This window comes from Tamandua tetradactyla, chromosome 5 (assembly GCF_023851605.1).
Source record: "Tamandua tetradactyla isolate mTamTet1 chromosome 5, mTamTet1.pri, whole genome shotgun sequence".
NCBI classification, from domain to species: Eukaryota; Metazoa; Chordata; class Mammalia; order Pilosa; family Myrmecophagidae; genus Tamandua; species Tamandua tetradactyla.
In genome coordinates, this window is record NC_135331.1 from 103253535 (window position 1) to 103281430 (window position 27896).

Here is a 27896-nt window from a genome sequence, read left to right on the forward strand (position 1 = left end):
TCCCCATTGCCCTTACTCCCCACCCCTAATTACCTTTCTGTCTCTGTGACTTTACATATTCTGTGGTATTTTCTTTGTGGTTACCATAGGGTTTAGATTTAACATCCTAAATTCTATAACAGTCATCTTGGCTTTGATACCAACTTAACTTTAATAGTGTACAAAGTATGTTTCTACACCCCTCTGTTCTCCCACCTTTATGTAGTCCTTGTCACAAATTGTATATTTATTTATTTTGAGTCCCAAAACCATTGATTGTATGCATTTGACTTTAGATTCTTAAGAAGTAAAAAGAGTTATAAGTAAAAAATCCAGTAGTACTGATATTTATATTTACCCATGTAATCATCTTTATTGGAGCTATTTATTTCTCCATACAACACCAGTCAACTGTCAAATATTGTTTTCTTTCAACCTGCAGAACTCCCTTTAACATTTCTTGTAGGTCCAGTCCAGTGGTGATCAAGTCCCTCAGCTTTTGTTCATCTGGGAATGTCTAATTCCTCCCTCATTTTTGAAGGGCAGTTTTGTCAGATATAGAATTCTTGTTTAGCAATTTTTTGTTTTCGGCACTTTAATATGTCTTTCCAATGCTTTCTTATATCCATGGTTTCTGATGAGAAATTGGCACTTCATCCTACTGAAACTTGCTTGTTTGTGGATACATTGCTTCTCTGTTGCAGATTTCAGAATTCTCTCTTTCACATTGGTATTCAACAGTTTGATTATAATATGTCATGATATGGGTCTATTTGGGTTTATCCTGTTGGGAATTTGTTGAGCACCTTGGATGTATATATTTATGTCTTTTGTTAAATGTGAGAAGTTTCTGCCATTATTTCCTTGCATATTTTCTCTGATCCTTCTTCTAATACTCCCACCCACAATGTATATATTGGTTTGCCTGATGGTGTTCCACAGGTTCCTCATACTCTGTTCACTTTTCTTCATTCTGTCCTCTTTCTTCTCCTCAGACTGGATGATTTCGATAAATTCCAGTTTGCTATTAAACCCCTGTAGGGAATTTTTAATTTCTGTTACTGTGGTCTTCTGCTTGATTCCTTTTTATAATTTCCATTTCTCTATTTTTGTTTGTTTTTTATTTATTTATTTAATTTTTTTTTTTATTTGCATGGGGAGGCACTGGGAATCGAGCCCGGGTCTCTGGCATGGCAGGTGAGAATTCTGCCACTGAGCCACCATGGCACTGCCTTTCCATCTCTTTATTGTTATAATCTTTGTATTCATCTATTATTTTCCTGATTTTCTTTAGTTTTTTGTTCATTTAACTTTCCTTTAACTTTCGGGATCATATTCAGGACCATTTTTGTAAAGTCTTTTTCTGATGTCTCAGGTCTGGTTCTCCTCATCAGTGTTTCTAATGTGTTCATCTTCACCTTTACCTGAGCCATCACTACCTATTTCTCTGTATGTTTTATAATCTTTTGTTGAAATTTGGACATTTTGATATTTTAAGTATGTTGTTGGAATTTAGACACTGCGTCAATTGTCCCTTAAGCTTATATCCAGCTAGTATTATGACAGAGGTTTCCTTGAATACCAGGAGCTAACAAAAAAGAGGGGGATGCAGAGAAATATCTTTCCCAGTCTTTGCAGATTTGACCTGGGTGAGTACTTTTCTTCAGGGCTTATCCATACAATGAGTTGGAGAAAAACTCCAGGCCAAAGGATAGGGGCCTCCTTGAACCTTTCTGTGCATGCCTCTTGACTTGGGCATGTGGCCCTAGGAATTTCCCCGTTTACACTGATACACATGTCCCTTCTTTCTTAGGAAACAGTTTCTTCACAGTGCTGCACACTGCATTGTATGTCATACAGCGAGCAACCTCTTGTCCCAGAAAGCATGACTTGACTATTCTCCTACAGTGTTCTGTATAAGAACTCTGTGAACTGCTTTCCACATGCAGGGCAAGTTCTGGAATGGTGAGTCTATCTGGCCACCACCAGACACATTGGCCAGACATGCATGCTCCCATTATGTGCAGGGGTTTACTCTACTCCCTCCAGAATTAGGACCAGGGATCTGCAGTGGAAGCATGGGCCAGCTCTGCACCAAGCAAGTGAGGGGTGGTGGAGGGGCCAGCCAGCCAGGGTGCCTCAAGATCTTACCGCTTTTAAGTGACCTTTTTCTTGATTTGACACCCACCTGTAATTGCAATCTTTTAACTGTTTTTTTTTTTTTAAATGTTTCTGCCACTTCTTGCTGGCTGTTCAAAGCTTCTGTAGGGGCATGGAGCCTTGAAGCATCTCACTCTACCATCTTAATTGGGGCAGGCCTACCATTTTTCACTCTAACAGTTGTTTTTTTTAGACCCACCTATAGTACTTTATTTTGAACAGTTCATAGTCATTTTTGGATTCCTTTTTTTTTTGTTCTTATTTTCCTACAAAGCAAGCAGGAAGGCATATTTTATTAAATTGGGTCAGAATTTGAGTGACTTGGTGTGAGGCAGATCTAGGATCCATTTGACAATACTTTCTAAATTTTTTTCACAGGAAATTTATGAATCTCAAGCCCACCAGAGTCATGTAAATTAAAAAGCAAATGCTACTTAGGCAACATGTCCCTAAATATTTCAAAGGATTTCGTAAGCAGGAGGGGGTCGTATCTGTTCTCAGGTGACTGTGGCCTTAAGTGACCAACCTAAAAATGCAGGCAAGCACGGTAGACTTAGGATAAGACCATTGAATCCAAGGTTCACTTCTCTCTCCAACCAAAATGGTCATCATTCCAACTACCTGTTGTAATTATTAATAATGCCATAGTTAATGGAATAATAATAACAAATATAATGATGGTTATAAATACCCTCCACTTTGTGCCAAGAAGAACAGTGATTCATAATAAATCAATAATAAAGCCATTTATGTGGTCACAGTAAAGCCATACATTATTTAAGAAGAGCCCTTTCTAAATAAATACTACAAAGGAAATAAAAATAGGCTTTGAAAAAGAAAAATTCTGATAATAGTGCTGTGGTACTCATCATTTAAAAAACAACAACACACAAATCCATAAGCTCTCAGACAACGCCTTAGGAAAACACTATATTTTCAATCTGGCTTGAAGGTGTGGTGGTGAGTTGACCTAAAAGATATCAAAAAGAAAAGGGTTTGACATGCTGAAGTAATTAATAGAACAATTTAAAGTTGTTTCTAATCTTAGAAGTGGGCAGGAGTCACAGGTACCTATTAAAGGGTTAACAAAACCTAAGATAACCTCTATAATCCAGCAAATGGTTGAAGATTTTAAATTGGGACATGCATCCAAAAGGATTGAATGCAACACTGATAGAGTAGTAGTTGCTCAAGAATTGTGTTGAATTGATATGTTTAACAGGAAAGTATTTCTTCCAAGTCCTATTCATATGGCATAGTGATAAACACTCAGCGTTATTAGCAGTGTGTTGGAAATAGTACTTGGCTGGGAATTGAGGAACCAGTCTTCTAATTTGGGGTGTGCCTCTGAGTTCTTGAACAGGTCACTTAACTTCTTTGAGTCTTAGTTTCATCTCATGTAAAATGAGTTGGGCTAGATGTTCTGCAAGTTACCATAAAGCTTTGAAGGTCTGTGATTCTAAACTGAGGCCTGAATGGGTAGATTTTCTTACAAGAAAGAATTAATTATCATCTCATCAGAAAACTAAATACCATATCCATAGTAACAATACAGGCTGATATGGCATTTGATTTATGAACTAAATTAACAGGAACTAATACTAGATAGCATGAAAAACTTAGTCTTGTGCTTCATTTGATTCTGATGTGTTTCATTTGGTTTTGATGAGAAGCAACCTGGGATCAAGTCAATTAATGCCAAAGAACTTTACATTTAGTTCTTGACACTTGACCACAGCTAAACCTCTATTTAAGGGGAAGTCTCATATATGTGCTTATTAATAAGTCAGAATCTAAAGATAAATTTTGAAACCCCCCAGTTCAATTTAAAATAAAGGAACTTTATTTTGTCAACATATTACATATTCTTTCTTGATTTTTTGTAGCTTGTCTGTGTTGCACCCTCTTAATCAGAGAGTGGTTATGCTGAAATGTCACTTACTGAGGAAATGAAAATCTTACAAGCTGAGGGTTATGAAACAAAAGAATAAGTGAATTTTGTTAGTAATAGAATTAATGGGAGAGAGGACTAGGCTTTCTATATTAAATAAATTAGATATATTTAGATAAAGTATCATTTGAACCATAAGAAAGTTCCTTTTAGTGAAATATTACTGTCATAGTGTTTTATGACCACCCAATAAAATGCTTTATAAAGACAAATTATTCTGAACATTAAATTCACTCATTCCTTGAGCACTTGTTCTAGTCACTGGGAACACAGTGACAGAAAAGCCCATGGAGCTTTTTCTACTGGTGGGTGGCATAGTGGTTAAATGCTTGATCTTTGGTGCCAGACTCTCTGGCTTTCAATTCAGACTTCTTTGCTCACTAGCTATGTGATCTTGGGTAACTTACTTAACCAGTCTGTACCTCAGTTTCTTCATCTGTTAAATGAGTATATAATAATAATAATAATAATAACACCAACCTCAAACAGTTGTTGTGAAGACTAAAGGATAGTTAATATGTGCAAATCCCTTAGAATAATGCCTGGCACTCAATAAATGCTAGTTATTACTAGGGAAGGTTAGACAAAAATAAGAAAATATTAATACAGCATACATGTAAGGAAGAAAGTTAAAAAGGATGATGTAATGGGGAGGAAACATTTAAGCCGAGATATAATTAACAAGAAAAAGTTAACCCTGAGAAGATCGGGGGAAGGAAGGGCATTCTAGGTAGTGGGAAAAGTTGGTGCAAGGACCCTCAGGTGGGAAGAATTTGGGGTTTTGGGAAAAAAAGAACCATTTGCTGGAGTGTGTGGATGATGAGATGAAGTCAGAGAGGGGATGAGTCGGGGTCCTGTAGGGCCTCTACTGCTTGGGGTCAGAAGTTTGGATATGTCACTATGTGCATTGACAAGCCGTGGCAGATTATAAGCAGGATCATGATATAACCTGATTTCTTTTTTCAGAAGGTCACTTTGTTGGGTGGAGCACTGTAAGAGAGTGAGGGAGGAAGGAAGGAATGTTGTGAGGCTGTGGAAGTCACTCTGGTGAGAGGTTGGTGACTTTGACTTCCCTGCAAGTGATGGGGATGGAGACATTTTGAATTGGAGAGAGTGACAGAGTATTTTGTCTATATCATTAAAATGTTTTAGTAATGAACTTTAAAATGAATAATAACATATCTTATAAAATTTTAGTTAATATTTGAACACTGTTGATGTACCCCAAAGTGAAGTGGTAACTCAGGAATTTATTGATTAGGTGAAACAGAAATGCCAACCTGGAAAATTCAATCCCGTACAGTAATCCTGTTTGTGAGCTGAAATGTTGGGTTTGGTTATTTTCATTGACACATTAATCTGATTATTACCAGTACCTCCCCTTCCTTGGCGTTGTGCAGTGCAGTGAAATGCAATGATGAGATTAATTTTGGAGACTGAACCAGCATTATATTTTCTACTCATCCTATTAAATTTTAGGTGGTGTGTTTTTGTATTTTTCACAGCCTTTATAGACAGCAATACCTTTTACTTCTTTTAAGAGGAGATGAAATAAAACTCACCACGTTGGTGTGACCAGGCTGGCCATGCAGATGCTCGTTTGATGATAACTGACCACAGCAGGGAATATGTTGCAACAATTGTGAAGTGAGGAGACCCCAGGGCGCAAGGGGCTAGCCATTCGGTCAGGCTTGAAGCTAATATCCTGCATTTAAGAAAAGTAACAAAGTTCCACAAAGTTGTGGAACACTACAACTTTTCCTTTCTGTGCATGGAGTCAACACCCAGGACAATTCACAGGGGACTGAGAAATTGGGGTATATTTTAAACTGAAAGGAATTTTAGTTTAAAGGAACTTGGTCAAGCATAGTCTCATTAACCACAAACTAAGGTTCAAGGAGAAGGTTTTAAATAGCTAAGACTGTCAGCATGGCAGTTGTAGTAAGCTATTATTCCCTTCTCAGATCCTTGGGCTATGTTCTAATAAGAGATTCTTCCCCCCAAACCTTTAATTTGGGGATCTAGAAATTAGTCAAGATGTTATGAAGATACACGCAGTTTTTCTTACATTTCCTGTAAGAGTCCTCCTCTCCTGGGATATATGCTGCCTCTTCTCCCTAAAGTCCCAGAGTGCAGAGGTGTGAGTGTTGAAAACTACCCAAACTATTTGCTTGTTAGTTTGTTTTAAAGGGCAGAAGGAGAGCTGTAAAATCTAGGTCTGGGGAGCACATTTCCCCCATGACCTAATCTACTTAAAATGTATTTGATGGATTTATTTTAAGTTTCAAAGCTCAAAGCACTCAAAAGAAGATACAGTTCAAGGGTATCAACATCTCATAGGATGGGAAATCCAGCAATTCCAAGGGCTCTGAAAACACTACATATTGGAACTCCAGATGACAGGTTAGCTGTTTCTTTGGCTTTCAAACCCAGTTTTTAACTTTCCTTTCTGTCCTTTTCACTTAGAATACTATAATAAAGGGGAATGGAAGTCAAAGGTTTTAATGTGAGGAGGATAAAAAACCAGAGTAAGAATCAACAAATAAGTCACAGAAAAAAAAAATCATTTTTAAAAGGAATAATATTTAAAGACAGTGTGCTTTTTTGCAAAGAAGGTTGTTTCTATGGGCCAAAAGGTCTGAGTCCTTACAGTACAGACGAGTATAATTAATTCCTCTCCTCTGTCAGATGGGGGCTGGACTTGATCACATTCAAGGTCCCTTTCAGTTTTAAAACTTTGACGCTGTTCACTATAACACTGCAGTATCATATTGAAAATCATTTATGCAGACTTTCCAAGCTAGCATTTGAAGTGCTAATTTTGACTTTCAAAACCGTGGTTTATGCTGTGGGTCCCTGCAGATGGCTAAGTTGTTTTGTCCTGTTCTTCTTTGTGATGTTCCTTGGTACTTAAGAGGAAAAAAATCATAACTGTCTCACTGAACTCTACCTAAGGCTCTTAACACCAACTTTTATTTATTTATTTATTTATTTTGCATGGGCAGGCACTGGAAATTGAACCCAGGTCTCCAGCATGGCAGGCAAGAACTCTGGCTGCTGAGCCACAGTGGCTTGCCCTTAACACCAACTTTTCAATAAACTTCTAGTTAAAAATTTGAAAGAAATCTTTCTAAAAGTTTATAAAAATCAAATAAGCAGTATCACTTGAGTTATATGGAATGCAAACTTGAGTCATTCACTTTGAGGTGAAATGCTTCAGTTGCCTAAAAATGTAGCAAACAAGCAAGCAAGCTCTAACAAATAGAACAAATTAATAGGGTAGCACTGAGGGAAAACAGGGGAAGAATAAAGATATTTGTATAAACAAAATCCTTGGGATGGTAATATTGGATTCCCTTCAGTATCAGATTGGATATAAAGAGGCCCATGGTCTGGTACAGTTAGATGACAAGTGGACTTAGACAGTAGGACAAGCCACTGTCTCTGGAGGATGCTAGTCTAAAGCCTGGGTTAACCAAAGATGGGGACAGTTGAGCAGGTGAAACAGAACATGTAGAGAAAACCTGAAGACATAACCAGAAAGGAGCCATCTGAAGGAAACTCGAAGTCTGCTCCTCTGCTTTAGGGAGTGAGGAAATTTAAAAGAGTCAGGACACACGGGTCATCTGTAATAATGGCTTTTCTGTTCGCAGGAATTACTTAAAGTTAACAGATAAGGAACACTATGTTAGAGCCTACGACTAAGTATGAAAGAACATGGAAAAAATGATGACAACTGAGTCCACAGTTGATAGTAAAAATAAGTGCATAGCAAGACCTAGTTCTAATAATGACAGTAATATTTAGATAGTACTTTAAAACACATTCATAGGCATAATCTCATTTAATCTTCACAACTCATTGGAGAATAAACATTATAGACCTTATTCTGTCAATAGGATATTAGGGTTCAGAGACATTTAGACTTGTCCACGGTCACACAGTGAAAGGGGAAGAGAAATGACTGAATTCTGTCTTTTGGCTCCAATAGTGTGCTTTTCTCACTGTGCCTTGTCACGCATCTCCATATCAGAACCAGACTTTGCTATAAAAACTTGTTCGGTATCATCCTAAGAGGGATTTTTACAATATTGGTCTTTCCAGGCTACCCCTGGGGACATAACACCGATAATCCTTACTAAGTAGCAAATGCTTCATACTTGATGCAAGTCTGAGGACCCAAATAAAGTAAAATCCACCCAATTCCATCCATAAATAACAGTAGAAATAATCTACTTCTCAATTTAATAAATTAAAATTTTTTCCAAGAAGTTAAAAATATACATAGTAATAAAATCTTAAAACTTCAAATATGTGTTGTGATACATGGGCAAGGAAACTTTTTAAATCATGTATGACAATTTATCCTGCTCTTCAAGAGTTGGAAAGATATAAAATATTTACTTTAACATCAGATAAATAAAAATAATTTACTTGAAGAATTTGAAAGAAAGAAGAAAGAGAAATCCTTCATGTAACATATCTTTCCATTGATTGTGTGAGCCTAAAGTTAGTTTTAACTTCCTTTCCTGCTAAATTTAATGATAAAAGCCTTTCTTAAAAAGCCAATAGTGTTGCCAATATTTTTGGGCCACTGTTGCAAACTGTTGTTATGATTATGTGTTTGTTTTTTATGTGTGGGAAAAGATTCTGAATTTTCTAACTGGCATTTTGTATCAAGAAAGAGAATCTAGATTTTTTCTTTTTTTTTTTTTTGCACAATGGGTACTGTTATCTTATTTTTAAAAATGCTAGTACTAGGTGGGCCACGGTGGCTCAGCAGGCAAGAATGCTTGCCTGCCATGCCAGAGGACCCAGGTTCAATCCCTGGTGCCTGCCCATGTAAAAAAAAAAAAAAAAAAATGCTAGTACTATTTTTTTTTAATGAATTGTGGACCTTTCTTTAACAGAAGTAATATTTCCAGTAGAATGTTTGAAGGTATTTTTGGAAGTCTGAGTTTAATATGCAGTAAAATCAGAATAATTAAGTCAAATTTCTTCATTTTACTGGCAAGGAAAGTAAAGTTCAGGGAGGGGAAGGGACTCCACCACGATTCCCCCGTTAGTTAGGGACAGTGATAGGACCAGAACCTATAACTCTGTTATTCTAATGCACTAGAATAATTTCCTCCTGCTACATTTCTCATAGGCTGCTGGCATGTTTTTTTTTTAATTGTTGTACATAACCATTAATTATTTCCTTCCTTGCTCATTTTCTCTTTATACTTAAACTTAACTTCTTATGAAAAGTTTGAATAAATTTTGTCCTGGGTCCCAGGTGTCACTATCTCTCTCAGCAGTGCATGGTTACTAGCTGTTTTGATCCACATCTGGAGGGACCTTGGACTTTATTCTTGGGCTGGGAAAAATAGGGCTGGGGTTTTGTCTTCTTGGCAGGCAGGGAACTTCTACTGTTTGAGGAGCTACTACTGTGCACTACTGTGTGTTTTGTCCCACAGCAGACTGAATGGACCAGTCCCTCCCTCTACCCCACCCCCCTTTTTTTGGACTTCAAACAAGTACTTTTTCTCAGACACCTTAATACATAATTAGGTGTGTCTGTTTACACTTGGGAGACAGAGGGCTTCATGTCCTAAAGAAATACAAGGAGCCTGGGAGCAGCCACAAACAGATGTTGAAAATGTTCATTTGTGGCGAGTTTATTACTATAGCACCAGAAATAAACATTGACAATGAAACCCCTCTGAAGGGGTGTGTATGTGTATGAGTGTATATTGAGAGACAGACATTATTGAGCAGAGTAGAAAGTGAAAGGAGGTCTTGTTATTTTTTGTTTTTGTTTTTTTCTTCAGTTTTCTTTGTTTATCTCCTACAACAAGGAAAATTTCACTATTTGGGCTTTGGCTATTTGAAGGTTTTTGCCAAATGTTTAACAATCTGTAGGGTTTGATTTCTCTCAGAAAAACCACACTGAGAACAAGGCTGTATAACTAAGATGTGTTTGTTTTTGTTTAAATCACTCAGCGGAGAAATCATCTCTTGTCCATTGTTAAAAGTGAAGTTTCAATCAAAGGAAAATTCTACATATTCTAAAATATACAAACAGCTCTTTGAAATTGATGCCAAATCAAACTCTAAAAGAGACATTTCTCTTGCAGAAGTTTTGAGTTAATTCTGTGTACAGGGCTTGAATGAAAAATTCTGGGTCTGTCAGAGGAACAAGTTACTATACTACACGTGAATTTGGAAGTTACATAGGGAACACTCTCAGGGCAATATGAAGACTCGTGTGCATGGTTTTAGGCTAAATCATAGCAACAGAGAAAATTTGTTTTAAATGTAAGTCAATTTTTCCTGGTGTTATTGGATTTAAATGGGGATATGGAAAGACATGCCAGTCATCATGCTTTAAAAAAATTCAATTGGAATATCTCCTGCTTTAAAGGATATACTTTCCTTTTCTTTATTAGGACTTTATTAAGATGAAAAGTAGTAGATGCTAATGAGGCAAATCTAGGGGAAAAAAGATACACAAATTAGAAGAACCAACAATTTCATTTTGACTCTGTGATTAATTAGTTGTGTCCTTGAGATGGTACTTTCTTTCTTTGATCAAACTTCATTGCCAGCTGGTACCTGTCATGACAGCTTCAGAAGCTTTTTGTTAAGGTGAAATCAAAAGATGTATATAAAACACTTAAAACTTAGAAAGTGATGTATAAATTTGAGATGTTATCTTCTTATTTAATTATTATTTCTGAGAGTCAGTATTTGTGTGGGACAAGATACTTTCCCAGTTCTGAAGAAGCCAGAAAAAATTTTTGTTCACAGGATAAGAGCACAAGCCAGGGAGCAGGTTAGAACAAGAGATGCCCCAAACCTGATGGTCAGAGCAGAGCTTTGGATCTGCTGCTAACTTAAGCCCTTTGGTCCAGGTGAATACAGGTATATACGTTGGTTGAAAATAGACAGACACATCAGAAAACACACACTAATTGTAGTTCAAGGCAAGGATATTAGGTCAAACCTGTTATTGCCATCATTTTCTCCTCTCATATATACTTTTTTTAATTTAGTGGTTTCATTTATTTTTTAAGCTTTTTTATTGTTAAATATAACATATATACAATGAAAAAAAAGAAAAAGCAATGATTTTCAAAGTACACTTCAACAAGTAGTTACAGAAAAGACTTCAGAGTTTGTTATGGGTTACCATTCCACTATTTCAGATTTTTCCATCTAGCTGCTCCTAAACACTGGAGGCCAGAAGAAATTTTTTTCTTTTTTGTGAAAAATAGTATATATACAGAAAAGCAATAAGTTTCAAAGCACAACACAATAATTAGTTGTGAAACAGATTTCAGAGTTTGGTATGGGTAACTTCACATATATACTTAAATACTTAATATACTTCACTCCAAGAGGAGTTTATAGTATTTAAAGATAAGTAGGATAGAGTTCCTGTTCTCAAGGATATTTATAGTCTAGTAGAGGTGATAGGATGATTCCTTTCCCTGGGGCTCTCTTCTGGATCAGTACAAGTCTAGGTTATAGGTTCTTCTGTGACTGATTTGGTTTTAGATTTAGAGGAGCAGATCTAGTCCTATGTAAAGAAGCAGAGAATTCAAGTTCTATCTGCAGATACAGTGTGTGCATTCAAGGGATGGTGGATTGTGGTCTGTGGAGAGCATTCACTTTCATAGACCTTCTGTCGCAACAGGAATTTCACGATTCTGATTTTCAACTTATGTCTTTTCTGGCTTGGACCCAGCCTTTTCAGTTTCCTTTTCTCTGGCCCTGATAGTCTACATGGTACCAGTAAGGACAGTCCTTTTTGGACTGAGATATTTGCTATTCACTGGGTATTTTTTTTTTTTTGTCAATTTCCACTTATAAAGGTCTCGTCCAATGAAATAACCTGAGGAATATAAAACGTGATTTGCTTAAGATCAATCCAGAATATCAACAGAAAAGACAATATCAGAATTCTGAGTCTGGGTCAAACATGGCAAATAAGGGGCACATATCAGCCTCCCTATTCCACTTCCCATACCCATCACCATCTTCTAGGGCCATCATTGATAATTTATCAGAACTCCTTTCATCATTGCACTGCAGGTAGCCATGACCAAGGTGTTGGGATTTGCATAAAAATGATACAGAATCTCTGTACCTTAGAGGAGACTGTGGCAGCAGTGCATGCAGATCTGGGGCCAGGTCCCAGGCTACCATTCACTGCTCTATAACCTCTTTGGGCTTAAGTTCATCACCTGTAAAGTGGGGTCAGTGACATTGTGGGCCTCACACAGCTGTTCTGAGGATTTAATGACAGAATTAAGTAGAAGTGCTTCATTAAAGATGCTGTGCAGATCTAAACCATCGAGTCTCGGTCATTTGTTTAGCCACTCTTTCCTTTTAGTAAATCTTTGCTAACATCACAGGATACTGTGGGTATTAAATCACTTAGAGGATTCATATGGTTGGGAAAAAGCAAAGCCTAGTCTGTTAAGTTACAGCCATTGTTGCTTCCTACCCCATCACCAAGCAACTTCAAGTCAGAGCATTCCTGCATAGTGGGTTTAGGTTTGCTACCAACCTTGAAAGAACTGTTGCTCAAATTTTTTCCACTAAAGTGCCCCGAAGGACAGAGGAAACTCAAGGGCTTCTTCATTGTCCCTGTTCTCCCCAATCTAATGGCATACCCCAAAATATCCCCAACCACACAAGAAGAAATATTTGCAAGTCTCTTTTCTTATCTTAAAATTAATGTGACTTTTGCTTCCTACTCTGTAATATGCCTGTCTTTGTTTTAATAGAAAATAATGTTGTATATTACTAATAACAGTTGAATTCCTTTTTTCAAAATACCACTCCATTTGCCCCAGTCTTGTATTGCATGCCTTCCTATCAGCTAGGTTTTAGTGTCTAACATAGAACGTCTCAACCAGTTCATTAATTTCTGCTTTAATGGACTCTAAGTTACCGTTCCCACTAGCACAGGTCACAGGACAATACCAGGCTGTCCCCTCTGAATTCAGACTTTTTGGAAAGATTTACTTAGGAACAATTTATCATTTAGTTGCAATTTTTAAAATAATCTTAATTGACTACATATGCTATCAAATTAGAGTTGATCCTCTAGTCTCTGCTCTGCTTCTCTCCCCGTCTCTCTCTCCCCTCCCTTTCCCTGCACACGCACACTGCATTCTCTCGGGATATGAGAAAGTTAATTATGCCACTTTAGGCAGACACCATCATAGGTACAACTCCTCCTGATTTATGCTAAAATTACTGATATTGAAGCTGTTACTTTTAGGAGGGCGAAGACTATGGCTTTTAAATTACTTCTTTTCCTAGTTCTTCCTTTCTTAATTGTGGCTCCATGTTTTGGTAGCCATAAGTCATTAGTGGTTTTTAATTTTTCTGAAACTGAAATAAGGTCTGAAAGGGCGGATTTGTCCCATTTTTCCTCCTTTTTTCCTTTTTTTTTTCTGGCTAATCGGAGGAACGCAACCACATCTGAAGCCACTTGGCTCATTATGAATTTCATGGAAACTGATTCTCTGAAAGTGTTTCCATATGTGTGTTCCCAATATATCCCATCCTCTCTAAATGGGAGCACAGACGTGTGCATGGGCTGGAAATGGCTTCAGGATGTGACAGAGCAGTCATATGACTGCCACAGCACCGTGGGTGGCCCCTTCTGAAAGACACGGTGTCCTGGGTGCTGGCCTCCTTCCTGCAGCGGATCTGGTTTCAAAGACTATCCACCCTTCCTAGCCTTTAAAAAATTCCTAATCAGGGCCTAGCAAGATCTTTTTTTCCCCTCCCTTTTCTCCACCCCCTTCCCCCTTGGGCTCCTTCCTTTTCTCTTACTGTCCCTTCCTTTGCACACACACACACACACACACACACACACACACACTCCTTCTATCTCCTTTCCCGTCGCAAAAAGGAAATACATTATTCCGACAATATCCTCAAAATTTGGGTGGGTTTAAAAATGGTTGGAGTTTCTGAAAATTGCCAGTTTTTTTTCCCCCTTTCTTTCCTTCAGCATAATATACTTTCTTAGCTGTAGGATTGACTGGTCTTTCAGAATTTGTGAGCATGCAATGGAAAAGTACAATTCATTACAACACGGAAAACAAATATTTATACTGGATAGTTGAGGCAGTTTTCCTTTCTTTTGCGAAACTATGGAGTTGCTAGCCTGACCTTCTATTATTTAAAAAAAATTAATTCAGAATTTCTATTTTGCTGGTTTCGTCTCCATTTAATTGTTTTTTCAGTATGAGCCATTATACTTCTTCCCTGCATGGTATATTTTCCAATTATGATAAACTTAAAAGAAAAATGAATTTAGTTATAGATAATTGATCATTTTAGTGTGAGGGGATTCAGAGAGATTAAGAAAATTGATGTAAAATTCTGTAAAACCTCAGTGTGGAAAATGCGAAGTATATTAGGGTCTAAAATTGGTGTTTGAATAACGTTCACATAATATTTATGCTTCTGTCGAATTGTCTACTTGACACCATGTTAACAATTCATTATTGTACAATTTTTATTAAATGCCCAGTCTTTTCTCAGCACCATACTATGTGTTGTTTTGGATCTAAAAGAAGGATATGGGATTCTTATCCTTAATTTGCTTTCCCTTTAGTTGGACAATGAAAATACTTATCTAAAACCAATTATAATACTTTAAATGCATGGAGTGGTTAAATTTATATGAATAAATGCTCGTTATGATAAGGACTTATATACCTGGGAAGTCCTTGTGTTGTGATGAGCATTAAAAACAGTACTTAACTTGGTCTTGCAGAAAGAAGAGGGATGGCATCTGTGCTGGGTGTGAGCAAAGCTCCAGTGAGGGTTTTGAGTATATGTCATATGTGAGGAGGAGGCTTCATACTGCAGAGTTATGAGAAACGAAGTCGGAAGGGTAGGGCAAAGGACTCTGAATATGTCAACAGCCTCCTCCTTGTTTTTCACCCCTTTATTGCAGTGTCACTCAGTCATGCCTTGTGAAATTATTGCACCCTTGGGTAGGGTATGATACAGTCTGGTTTTAAGGCTCTCACTCTTGTATGACTTGAAAAGGCAGTATGCAAATTGAAGAATTTCCCCTTTTTGGGTGTTTTCATAGAATCCAGATCTAGGGAAAGTCAAGGCACATCCTGTACATTTTCTACTAGTATGCTCTATCAGAACAGCAGCATACTGAACCTAGAGCGGGAGAACCAAACTTTAATCTCTATTGCCACTCAGATCCTCCCTTCTCCAGTCTTCCATTCTTTATCTCTGAAGGTCATCTATAGTCCTTGATGACTCTGACCTACTGGCCCTATAATACCAGTCTAGAAATTCAGACAGGATACAAGTTTTTCCTGTGTTAACTTTACTCATCACTTCAGTAAATCCCCTGACCTTAGTGTCAGTTGTTAACCCAGGATCATGAGGGAGACAAGTGCAGTAATATTCCCCAAAGCCATATATTTCTGGCCTGGCCTTCCTTCCGCTTCATCTCTTCTCTGTAAGGCACTCTAGTATAGATCTACACAGATATTTGTTCAGAGACAGAACAGTTGCTGGCAATAAAGTGGGAGTAACTGGTGACAAATCAAAGGCACTCATTTACTAGTGGCAACTGCTGTTTGTGGGTCACTGTCCACAGTGTGATCAAGTGATGCAATGATGCTGGGGAGCTTTGTACTCTATTTGAAGATAGTTTTACAAGGTTTATAGGTGTGGAATACTATTTTAATTACATTGTAGATTTGATGCTTTTTTCTCATTTCTTTTTTCTCAATGATATTTTTATTGAGATATAATAAGCCAAAGTGTACAATCAGTCATTCACAATATCATCATAAAGCAGTGCATTCATCATTACAATCAATTTTGAAATTTTTCATTACTCCAGAAACAACAAAGAATAAAAATAAAAGTAAAAATGAATACCTCAAACATCCCATACCCCATACCTCCTATTGTTTATTTATTTTTTTGTATTTTTTTTTCTTACTCATCTGCCCATACACTGGATAAAGAGAGTATCGGTCACAAGGTATCTTGTGAGTATCACTGACACATACACACCTTATAAGCTCTTTAGTTATTCAATCTCGATGCTTTTTTGTATCTGGTTTTTTTGTGTGTGTCAAAATGCATTAGCTATTGTATAGAGTTTCTCATCATTAGATTAATTTATTTAATAGTTTATCCATCCATCTATATGCCCATATATATTTTTTTCATTTTATGCTGGTGGGTACCATGTACTAGGTTCTGAGGAATAAATGAGAAGGAAATAAATTATAACCCTTGCCATCCAAAGCTTGGTCTAGTTGGGGAGAATGGATTGAAGAAATGTCTAATAGTTCAATAAATTAGTGATTAAAAGCCCCAAAGAGTGATATGGAAAATAAATGCTATTGGAAAAGGAGTGAAATAGGGACATATATAATAGAGCAATTGGAAATGGGCAGCCAAATGTTGAAAAGGAGAACAGGATTCCTAATTACCAGAGGAGAGCAGCTCTGTATAGATCTTGTATATTATATATTTCAATAGAATGCCGTGAGGGGGTTAATAAAAAGTACTTGGGTTTTATTTGGGATTTGTTGAAGCAATAACTGTTACTATTTAAAAGGCCCCAGTGAAACTTTGAAGTTAACACCTCATTGCAGAGAAGTATGATGGCTTTTCATTCTGTACATTTATGCCCTTGCATAAAAAACATACAGCAGAGGCCTCTGAATATACCAGCATAGATTTAGTCTGGGTTGAAAACCTTTTTTTTCTTTATTTTGCTCCTACCTGCCTCCTCAACTGGTATGTGCAAATGTCATTATTTAGAGGGAAAGGTACGTGGGTAAAAATGTTTCCCAGCTGACAGCCCTAAGTGGCAAATACCCAGTCTGTTCTTCTCAAACTTCTATTTGTTTTCATTCTAGAGATCTCTTTGCCCATTTTCAATCAGCCATTATCTAATGAGCCTACTAAATGAGAAAATGTGTGTTCAAATGCTTGGTAAAGTCCTAGAAATGTCAAGTATTATTGTTATCAAGCACTGAAGGGGAGACAAACAACTATTAGATCTCTGCCTTCACCAACTCACTAGTTAGTTGACCCAAGATAACTAGCATTAGAAAGCAGTGTGCAAAAGATGCTGAGGGGGAATTTGAGGCCATGAGAATGAAAGGAGATCAGAGCTTCTCTTTAATTCTCCCTTATCTTGGTTTCACTCCTTTGTACTAGTTTCTACTTGCCAAGATTCCTGGTTGGGTAAAGAGAGACTCTTTTCTTTCTCCTCATAGAACTTAACTAAGGGAAGGCAAGATGTTTTTACTTTTAACAATGATTTTATTTTCATTTGAGCTTCATGGGCAGTTTATTAATATATTCTTGCCCATGGAAATTAGGTTGTGAAAAACTGATGCTGCCACTGCCGTTTTAATGAGCAGGGTTCTTGCAGCTCTCTTTATGGCAATTATATTCATTTGCAAGCTGTCTGGCTGTTACTTGGGGTACATCCAGAGACTTTGGCATACATGCATCTGTAGGAAGCCAGCAGGTCCTAAAGAGTTGAAACTCTTGACCTTCATTCATATTATGCCCTGAACTATTGGCCCACTATTTAGCAGATTAGATCAATAACACAGTACTGGTATATCTGTGTCAATATAGTATTGATATCTGTGTGTTTATTTGTGATCACATGAATCAGAATCCTAAGGCTAAGATAGCATATCCTTTGTCAGAAGTCAAAGATATCTGTCGAGGCATGGCTCTGCATTTCTCAAGCGATGTAACTATGTAATGTGAGTAAACAGCTGCCCTTCTCTGGATCTCAGCTTCCCTATTTGCCAAATGGGTGTTTGAGTTTGTTAATGCTGCTGGGAATGCAATATACCAGAAATGGGTTGGCTTTCATAAAAGGAATTTCTTAAGTTACAAGTTTACAGTTCTAAGTCCATAAGAATGTCCAAATTAAGGCATCCAGAGAAAGATACCTTGACTCAAGAAAGGCCACTGGCATCCAGAACACCTCTGTCAGCTGGGAAGGCACATGACTGGCGTCTGCTGGTCCTTTAGCTTTGGGTTCAAACAACTTCCCCTGGGGGCATTTTCTTTCTGCATCTTCAAATATCTCTGTGTCAACTCTGAAGATTTTTCCAAAATGGTTCCCTCTTAAAGGACTCCAGTAAGCGACCCATCTTGAATGGGTGGAGACACATCTCCATGGAAACCACTTAATCAAAAGGTCCCACCCCCAATTGGGTAGGTCAGAGCTCCATGGAAACAACTTAATAAAAAATATCCCACCCTGAACAATAGGTCTGGCCCCACAAGACTGGACCAGGACCAAAAGAACATGGCTTTTCGGGGATACATAACAGCCTCAAACCAGCACATGGGGGTTAGATTAGAATTATCTAAGCAGTTAAATTAGGAGTTAGGAGTTTTCCATCAGAGTGCCCTAACCAGCAGAGGAGAGTAAATGGGTACTTAAAGGGATTTTGGGGCATAGCCTAAAACTTCAGAAGTGCAGATTTTGTTGAAGTCATTTTTTGTTTAATTGTCTAAGAGTTTGCCTATGTTGCGTTTATATCATATTCATGGTTACTGTATAATGTATCCTTTGCCCCAAGTTGAGTAAACCAGCATGGGTTTCAAGTATTCCTGGCAGTGTATGAGGTACCTCTGAATGTAGACACTCACTACTCTGAGGCTCTTGGAGCTAAATGATGGAGTGTTGACTGGAGAACCATCACCTTCTGAGCAACGTCCATGGCTCAGCAAGGCTTAATGTATTTTGTACATGAAATGGATACAAGGATAACAACAAAAAGAATGGATTTGTGAAGGTTGTTCCTTGCCATTATAAAAAAGTTCCCTAACTTTTTAAATCTGTAGATTGCAGAGACAAGGTCTGGAACTTTAAACTGGCTCCAGCGAGCTCCAAAGCACATCCCCGGACAGTTGCCGAGTTGTTTGACTACATTTATAAAATTTGATTGGAGTAATAATACTTCTAGAGCAATTTAGGCTTTTATCTTATGGGTTATTTTGATGAGTAGAATTTACATTTTATTTCATTAGTCAATATAAAGGCCAGTTCTTATTTTTTTTTAATTTGTAGATATAATGTGGTTAGTGACACAAGGTGTAGGTAGTAAAGAGGGCAATGTCAGAATAGCCCATGAAGGGGTTCTAAATGAAAACCTGCGTTCATATACAAAACAGAGATTAGAAGTATAGATAAATCTTACCCTATAAAAGAGAATTTAATTATAGTATTTGTTTCTGCAACAATTATAAATATATTGAAGACTGGGAAAGGGATTATGTTCTTTTCCTTCAAACTAAGGATTTCTCTCACCTCCACCATCATAGATTATTCGGTGGTAGGTCTCATGTTATATTACAACAATTTATTAATATTTCTTCATGCAAACACATTGAAGTATGTTTCAGAAACATGGAAACTTAAAATGACTAAAAAGTTCCAGAAAATTGTATTGTTTGTAAGTTATAAAAATTACCCTTTAATCCCTTTAAAGTCCACATTAAGTCTCTTTGCCCAGAAGGAGTTAATTCCCGAGACATTACAATCTCAAAAGACTAGGAGTGATTGGTAAAAATACTGTAAACCTAGCAGAAATTTGTTGCACTGTTCTCTATAAACCACAACCAGAGCTCATTAATTGAAAAATGAATGTCAATTTGCATTAGCTAACATCTATAAACCCGAAAGATACAGTGATCCAGGCATGTGATGGGTAATAAAAACATCAGCAAAATATATCAGGTAAAATAGAGAAGAAGGTGGTGATAAATTCAAAATCATATTAGAGTTAACTAGCAAGGCCCCATATAAAGATCTTTAATGAGGCTTCCGCATCAAAATAAATGAAACCACATGGAGTTTTAATTATTACTACAGTATATTTTAAGCACAAATACACATGAGAAGCATTTTTGCATTAACATGCCTGTGTGAACTCTGCTTCGTTGGGGAGAAAACATTGATGTTTTAAGTGTGATTTCTTTCCTTTTTAAATTGCTCATGTTATTATGGTTTTTTTCGTAAGATCTGAGCATTGAATGTAATGCATACAGAAATAGCCTGCCTATAACTATTAGCTCTGCTAACTCAAGTTCATCTAGAGGCCCTGGAAGGAAAAGACTGGCTAGTGGCTATATAAGGCAGGGCGTAAGCATAGGACAGGGAGACATTAAGTCTCATCTGCTCCCACTTCTGATTCTATGATAATCACTACTTCTACATTTTTAAACTTAAGCTTATGATAATTTCTTATTTTGGGGTGGTGGTGGTGGTGGTTAGGTAGAGACAGTTGAGGATGGAAGAATTTGTAAAAAGCAAAGAATAACTGCCTGAACGTTGTTAGTTTTGGTTTGTCATCTTGAAAGTGTTTGTTTCTGGTCTTAGAAGCTTCTCATAAGCTTTTTAATCCTCTGCTTATGAGCCTGCGGATTTGGGGAAAGTACTAATGAGGGGTGGGAACTTCTGTCTACCCCTCCCCTAAGGCTTTTGCTTCTCTGTCTATCTTGGAATTCATGGTCATAGAACATTTAGAGCTGGAAGGGAACTTAGAGCTCATCCCCTCATTTTACAGATGATGACACTGCCACCTCTGACTTCTGCCTCTGGCCTTCCACTCTCAGTAAGAAGAGCCAGGCAGGTGAGACTTTTCACAATTGCTGGGCTGGGCAGGGCTGGGCTGGGTTGGGCTCTCTGATTGGTTCTGTCTGATTTGTAAGCAAATGTTTTGTTAACTATATACTGCTTTTAAATAGTCACATTTTATTACAAATATACATCACAGAACTTTCCCCTGGCATTTTATGAATATCATAAGCAGTGGGCATTTTAACAAAAGCTCAAGACCCTTAATCAGTAACTTCAAAGAAAAGTATTAGGCTAATTCCTTTTATTAGAAATAAAGTAATACCCAAGAACAAGGGGTGCATAAAAATGAGGCTGAAGAAGTACATACTCACTAAGACCTTTAAAATTTATTAAATGTTTTCCGTTATAGCAAAATGCTCTAGGAAAAGCAAATGTATGAGATCCAAGGAATTGGAAGATTTTAGAAATAATCGAAATCTTAAGAATAACATGGGTAATACAAAAGGACTCACCAGAATTCTGTCAATTCTAGAAAATCATAGCCTAATTTTTAAAGCTCACAGCTATAAGTTTTTAAAAGGCATTTCAGAGAACTAATTTCCACATGAAATGGTTTGTAACTGGTTTCATTATGTTAAATACCAAAAATATCTATTCAAGAGACATACTGTTAGCTTTAGAGGTTAAAGGACTTTATATTTTAGAGGAAAACCATTTTTACCTCTAGGTTGGTACACACTGACCTGAAGCTAATTCTGTAGGGTGCATTACAGGGGGCCTGTTAGATGGGTGGTAAGATGTCATCCACTTTTTCCTTCTATGAGCAGTTCGCCTTTTAGAAAAGTTACTCTCTGCACTTGGCCTAAATCAGGTCATTCATCTCTCAGTTAGACTTGAAATGAAATGGTTCCTTAAAGTATTGAGCCTTTCTTCCCCTTTCCTTCAAAACCTATGTAATTTATAGTTTATAGCCCTTGGTAGAATTTCTAAGGTTTAGACTTTGCCTATATACCCCAAGATAAGAAAGAGCCAGATTACATTGAAATCTTGTTTGATTTCAGTGTTATTAAAATGAAGGATGTAACCAAATTTTGAATTCTTTTAATCATTGAGAAGGAGTAATAGGCATATGCTAGGGCATCTTTTTGATGTTCCTTTGTTGATGATGGGACCCTACCAAAAATACCAATAACTTACTAATCATATTGGAGTTTCTTTATATTGGGTTGAGAAAGATATGCTTTTCTGACTTAGTAAAAATTTCACTTCAAATATCTGAAATGCAGTGAGAAATAAAAACAGGGAAAAAATCAATTGAGGATTCATTTTTAAAGTCTGGTGAATGAACGTCTATGGTCAGAGTGTTAATTCAGTTTACACATATGACCTAGCACACATAATGGGTTTTTAAAGCCCTTTGGGATTCTCTGGGGTGAAGAACTTAAGAATAAATGCCTTAAGACTGTAAAGCTATGGGTGCATTTGAAGGTCTATTTGTGGCTTGTTGTTCCTTTTTGGGAGAGCTAAAGTTTTCTTTTTTTTCTTGTAAAAATTCTATCATTTTAATTGATATTTACAGATTTTTTTCCCCATCTTCTGTTATAATTTTTAGGTGCTTCAGAACTGGGCCCTTTTTCAGACCCCAGGCAGTTCTCAAGCATTTCATCCCTCACTGAGAGCCGCTTCTCCAACCCACGAATGCACTATCCAGCCACCTTTACTTACACCCCGCCAGTCACCTCAGGCATGTCCCTCGGTATGTCCGCCACCACTCACTACCACACCTACCTGCCACCACCCTATCCCGGCTCTTCCCAAAGCCAGAGTGGACCCTTCCAGACCAGCAGCACTCCATATCTCTACTATGGTACTTCATCAGGATCCTATCAGTTCCCCATGGTGCCGGGGGGAGACCGCTCTCCTTCCAGAATGCTTCCGCCATGCACCACCACCTCGAATGGCAGCACGCTATTAAATCCAAATTTGCCTAACCAGAATGACGGTGTTGACGCTGATGGAAGCCACAGCAGTTCCCCAACTGTTTTGAATTCTAGTGGCAGAATGGATGAATCTGTTTGGCGACCGTATTGAAATTTCTCAGCAGTGGCCCAGCAGTATCTGGGAGCCACACCCTAAATGTATCAATATATACATATATATAGAGAGAGTGCATATATATGTATATCAATTAGCTGTCAACAAAGTGCCTAATTTTTAGAAGATTTTTCATTCACTCACTCAGTCATCATCTTGCAACCATAAAAAGAGGGTACATATTGAGAAGCAAAAGGCCCAGGAGAGTCAATCATAACCCGGCCTCGGATTGTTTTCCATTGAAAATGTACTTTTAAAAAAGAACAAATGAAAGAGAAGGTATTTCTGTTGCTGTTGTTGTTTGGTCTCTTATAAATAATCTGTTCACATGCCAATTCAGAGAGGTGGACTCCAGGTTCAGGAGGAAGAAGAGCAAGGCCACTTCCTTCCTGTGCTTTGAAACCACACACCCTCACGGTTGCAGCTGTGTATGGACCAGTGTGTGCTGCAGACCAGCTTACAAAGGCAGTCGAGGTGTGCACGGCAGGAAACGAGAGAGAATGGATGCCTCCCTTACAGTATGATCCATCCAGAATAACTGTTCCAAACTTTGCTTTCAGACTTACTGCAGGTACTCATCTGAACTGTGTGGTTCAATTTTGTTTTGTTTTTCCCCGTACTCAAAGAAAGTGACTTAAAAAATACTGATCAGGATAGATTATTTTATTTTACCTTTTTATACTCTTTTTTTTTTCCTTTTCCCATTCAACCAAAAAGAAATCCCATCCCCCAAATCCCCCCCTCTCCTTTTATGCAAAACTGAAAATGGCGATATCTTATTATGGCCATAATGGTATAGGTAGTGTTTGCAGTTGGCTGTTTGTTATTTGTTTTCTTTTCTTTTTAAATTATGAATATGTATAAAATCTGAGGTAACTTGCTAACGTGAATGGTCATATAACTTTAAAGATATATTTATAATTATTTAATGACATTTGGACCCTTGAAACATTTTTTAGTGTATTGATATGTTGACTTCGGTCTCTAAAAGTGCTTTTTATATGATAACAAATTTCTTCAGTGGGCTATAGCCATATCTGAAACATTGCTAAGCAATTTCAGTTCCTCCAGGCACAATGTGATTTTTGAAGTACTTACATCTCCAAATATCTTAGATGTAGGTTTTTTATTTTTTTATTTTTTTGATGTATGAAGGAAATGTTATGTTTAGTTCTTTCAGATCTTTGATTGCCTTCAACATGGCTTTGCCTTTTAAAAGCAATAATTAGGGATTTTTAAAAGCAACTCCTAGCTCTATATCACTTATGCTGCCCTGTATCAGCACAAAATGCTGGAGCGATGCGGTTTCCTAATTTCTTTCAAATAGTTATGACTCTTGTCATATCAAAAAGGCAAGCACAAGTTAATCATTGAACTGCAGGAAAGTATCCTGTAGTTTCAGAGTTAACCAAAACTCTAAATCACCAGGCTTCATAATGAAGATACAACCAGTTTAGCCACATATGTGGTTAAAGGATTACTCACAGTATGTGTAGGATAGGAAGCTAAATTGCACCAAGGATTCTTAAGCCAAACAGTAAATTAGGGGAATCCAAATCTTCACCCAAGGCAGCTTTCTATAGAATTTGCGTCCAGAGGAGCAGAATTAAATCGTTGTCCTATGGGGAGGAGGTCATCTGAAGTAGTAGGCAGGTTCCATCAGATAGCTGATCTGAGAGAATATACAGCCCATGGGGACCGACATACAACCTATCTTATTTCTCAGAATGGAGGGTAAAAGGAGGACAAGGATGTGTGGAGTTTGGTGTCTAGTGCTGTGTATGGATTTGAGCTAAAGCTGTCCTGTTGAAGCACTCTGACTATTCCTAGAAGCAATGTGGCAAATCCCCAAGAGCCAATCCTTTATACAAACCAGTATCATTTAATGATGCTATCAGGCAAATTGCTGACCTCTTCCCCAACAGATTAGGGCCCCTTTGTTTGAATTCTGTAGCCTCCTAAGCAGAGCTCCTCAGAGATTTGCTTTGCCCCAGTCCCCAGGGGTCCCCGTGCCTTCTAGTCATTCTCAAGCTCACCTTGTGGCCTGCCAAGTATTGTGCTTCTTGCCTTGGAGTCTCCCTTGAAATTCATCCTGACTCCTTCTAATGAAAATTGATAAGAAAACAAAACATAAAAAACTTTGCCTTCTAAAGGTTGTATACCAAGTATGCTTACATAATAAGCCACTTTTCTATTACTTAAGATGGATGTAGTAATTGATGCTATTTATTGTTTGTGTGTGGTAGCTTGAAGCATGCCACTGTCCATTTATTTGTAACTGTAAAATATGTGTTTGTTTCCGCAGCACTTAAAAAAGCCAGTGTCTGGTTAAACATTTCAATTTTAATTAATTGACATAAAAAATGTTACCATCAGTACCAGCTGCACCCTATTTAATAAAAAAGGTACTATATTTGTACATTATTTTTTTTTAATGTTAAAAGGGCTTCTTTAAGTTTACAGTACACATACTAAGTGATTTTAGGGATGTTTTGTGTTGAAATGTTATTATAGTGGCTGCAGGCAGCAACCCAGAAACACTTTAAAAGCTTTTTTTCCTTTGGGAAAATTCAAGCACTTCTTCCCTCTACCCCACTCCAACCACCCTGGGGTAGTTCACATTTGTTAGATTAAATTCTGCCCTTTTTTTTGGCCTGGGAATAAATTCTCCCTTCCCTTCCCCTTCCCCTTTCCCTTACCTTCCCTTTTAAAATTAAACCCTTAATTTGCACTGGGTCATGTGTGTATGATCTGTGATTTGAAGACCAAAGAAAAGCCTTACTTCTACCGTGGAACCATGTACTCCTCAACACCCTATTTCCTTGGGGTTAAAATAGCGTGGTTCTTTAGGTACACAACATTGCTCGAGTTTACAAAGTGACCAATGAAGCCACATTTTTTTTTACCCATTTCAGTTGTCTCCGGAATTTTAACCTATGTCAGAGTTCCAGAACATGTACTACAGCTTTGATTTTAAATTAGTGTAATGACATCCAGCCTGGAACTGAGAGACTAAACAGGTTAACTATCGTTAGCTCTTTTGTCTGTCTCACCCCAACAAGGCCCTTAAAAATTGAACAGAGAATCCACATCATTAGGAACCATCAGTAGATTAGAGGGGAGGAGATGTGTGTGCTGGCTTAAAGAGTTCTCTCCATTCCTAGGAAATGTACTGACCCAAATCTAGATTAATAATACAAGAAAACACAAAGCTTTAGCAAAGACAATGAGTATACGTACAATATTGAAAATAAAAATAGCAAAATAAATAAAAGGCAACTCTTCCACACTTTGAATTTGTTGTTCTTAAAACGATAATGCATTTAAAAATATTTTGTGTGAGAAATTTTTAGATGTTTGTTTACTTCATGTTTACAAAGAACTGTTTGCTTTCTAATGCAGTACTTTTAAATATATCAGCCAAAACCATAATTTACAGTAATTTCTTAGGTATTCTGAATAAAATTCAGTTTTTCTGGATATGCTTTATCATTCTTAGATTTCTGTGGAACAAAAATATTTGTAGCATTTTGTGTAAATACAAGCTTTTTATTTTTATTTTTTCCAATTGCTGTTGCCCAAGATTTGCTTTCCATGCACATATTGTACAAATTCAGCTTTGTGCCCAAATCATGATTGTGGATGAGTTTACTCTTAACTTCAAAGGGAATATTTGTATTGTATGTTGCAACTGTAAATTGAATTATTTGGCATTTTTCTCATGATTGTAATATTAATTTGAAGTTTGAATTTAATTTTCAATAAAATGGCTTTTTTGGTTTTGTTATGTGTGTACATTGGGTCTTTTCTCATCCGCGGTTTCTGTAGTCTGATGCCTGCTCCTGCCTACACTTAGGCACTTATTGTTCTTAAAACTTGCCAAGGTTGGATGAGAGCAGAGATCCTATATTACTGATGAGATAAAAAGAATCTTGGTAAGAGCTGTCCCCTTGTTTTGTCCTACTCGTAGAGAGGGTTGCAAGAACAATCTAGGTGTAAACTCCCTTTATCTTCCTGTGTCTGAAGGAAGGAGTGCTCACCTCATCTTTGGGTAAAATCCTTTATTCCAACTATGGGACTATTCAGAGTATGCAAAGACAGTCTCAGTAGTTCTTGATTCTCATCTCTGGGTGTTTGAATAGGGCCCTGCAATGAACCCCTGGCTGTAGTTAGATGTCAGGCAGCTGAATCAGAGGCTGGTCTCTATTCCCTCCAAAGTCTCTTTGGGGTTCTTAAAATAGAAAACCAGGGCCACGGTGGCTCAGCAGGTAAGAATGCTTGCCTGCCATGCCCGAGGACCTGGGTTCGATTCCTGGTGCCTGCCCATGTTAAAAAAAAAAAAAAATAGAAAGCCAACCAAAATCAAAGGATGAGTTTAAAGTGGACTTTTGTCTGAAAGGCTCTAGCCTCAAAAAAAAATCCTACTAGTGAATGTAACTCTAAGTTTGGAGAATTTTTTCTTGGCTACACTTTTCTTTTTGCTAAGTCCCTGCTCTGTGATAAGGCTGAGGGCCTAGGGATAGTGTGGTGCTTTCTTTACACTTTGGCCTACCACGGGTCTAAAAGAGGGACCCAGGAAACCGTGGTGCAGAGTTCAGTCACTGACCAAGTTGGCCCACATCACGCAAAGAATAGAGGCTTCCTTTAAGAGGACCTGCTCAATCTTAACCCTTTGGCACCATTTTTGAGAAATCTTAGAAACAACTAATTTCTCAGAATAGGGGACATCCTAAAAGAACTTGGGTGAGCTTAGCACAGGAAACTTGTTTGCAACTCTTCGAGAGTGTATTTATTTTGAAAATTAAATGTCTGTGTGACTTTAAAAAAGGCATCTGCATGGGAGATAGGCACAGTTTCTTTCCCTCTCTAGCTTTGTCCAGCAGTGTGGTTTGGGGCAAATCACTTTAAACCCTCTGGGTCTCAGTTTCTTGTTCTATGAAAAGGCATTGTGCTAGATATCAGCACTGTTGGCATTTCACGCCAGATAATTCTTTTTGTGTGTGAAGGGAGTGCTCTCTTATCCTGGGTAGGATATTTAGCAGCATCTTTGGTTTCTACCTACTAGATTCCAGTAGCATCTCCCCAGTC

General features: G+C 37.5%; 1 protein-coding gene across 4 annotated transcripts in view; it reads left to right on the forward strand.

Annotated features, from left to right (window-relative positions):
• RUNX2 (RUNX family transcription factor 2) overlaps positions 1-26593 on the forward strand; it is a 219645-nt gene extending 193052 nt beyond the window's left edge. For 3 of the 4 annotated variants that reach the window (XM_077161957.1, XM_077161955.1, XM_077161956.1), the window contains exons 8-9: positions 20701-20766; positions 22327-26593. In XM_077161957.1, the coding sequence (XP_077018072.1) occupies positions 20701-20766; positions 22327-22805 (545 nt within the window). In that variant the 3' untranslated portion in view covers positions 22806-26593. The remainder of the gene's footprint in view (positions 1-20700; positions 20767-22326) is intronic. The other variant, XM_077161958.1, reaches the window with a different exon arrangement.
• Positions 26594-27896: the final 1303 nt, after the last annotated feature.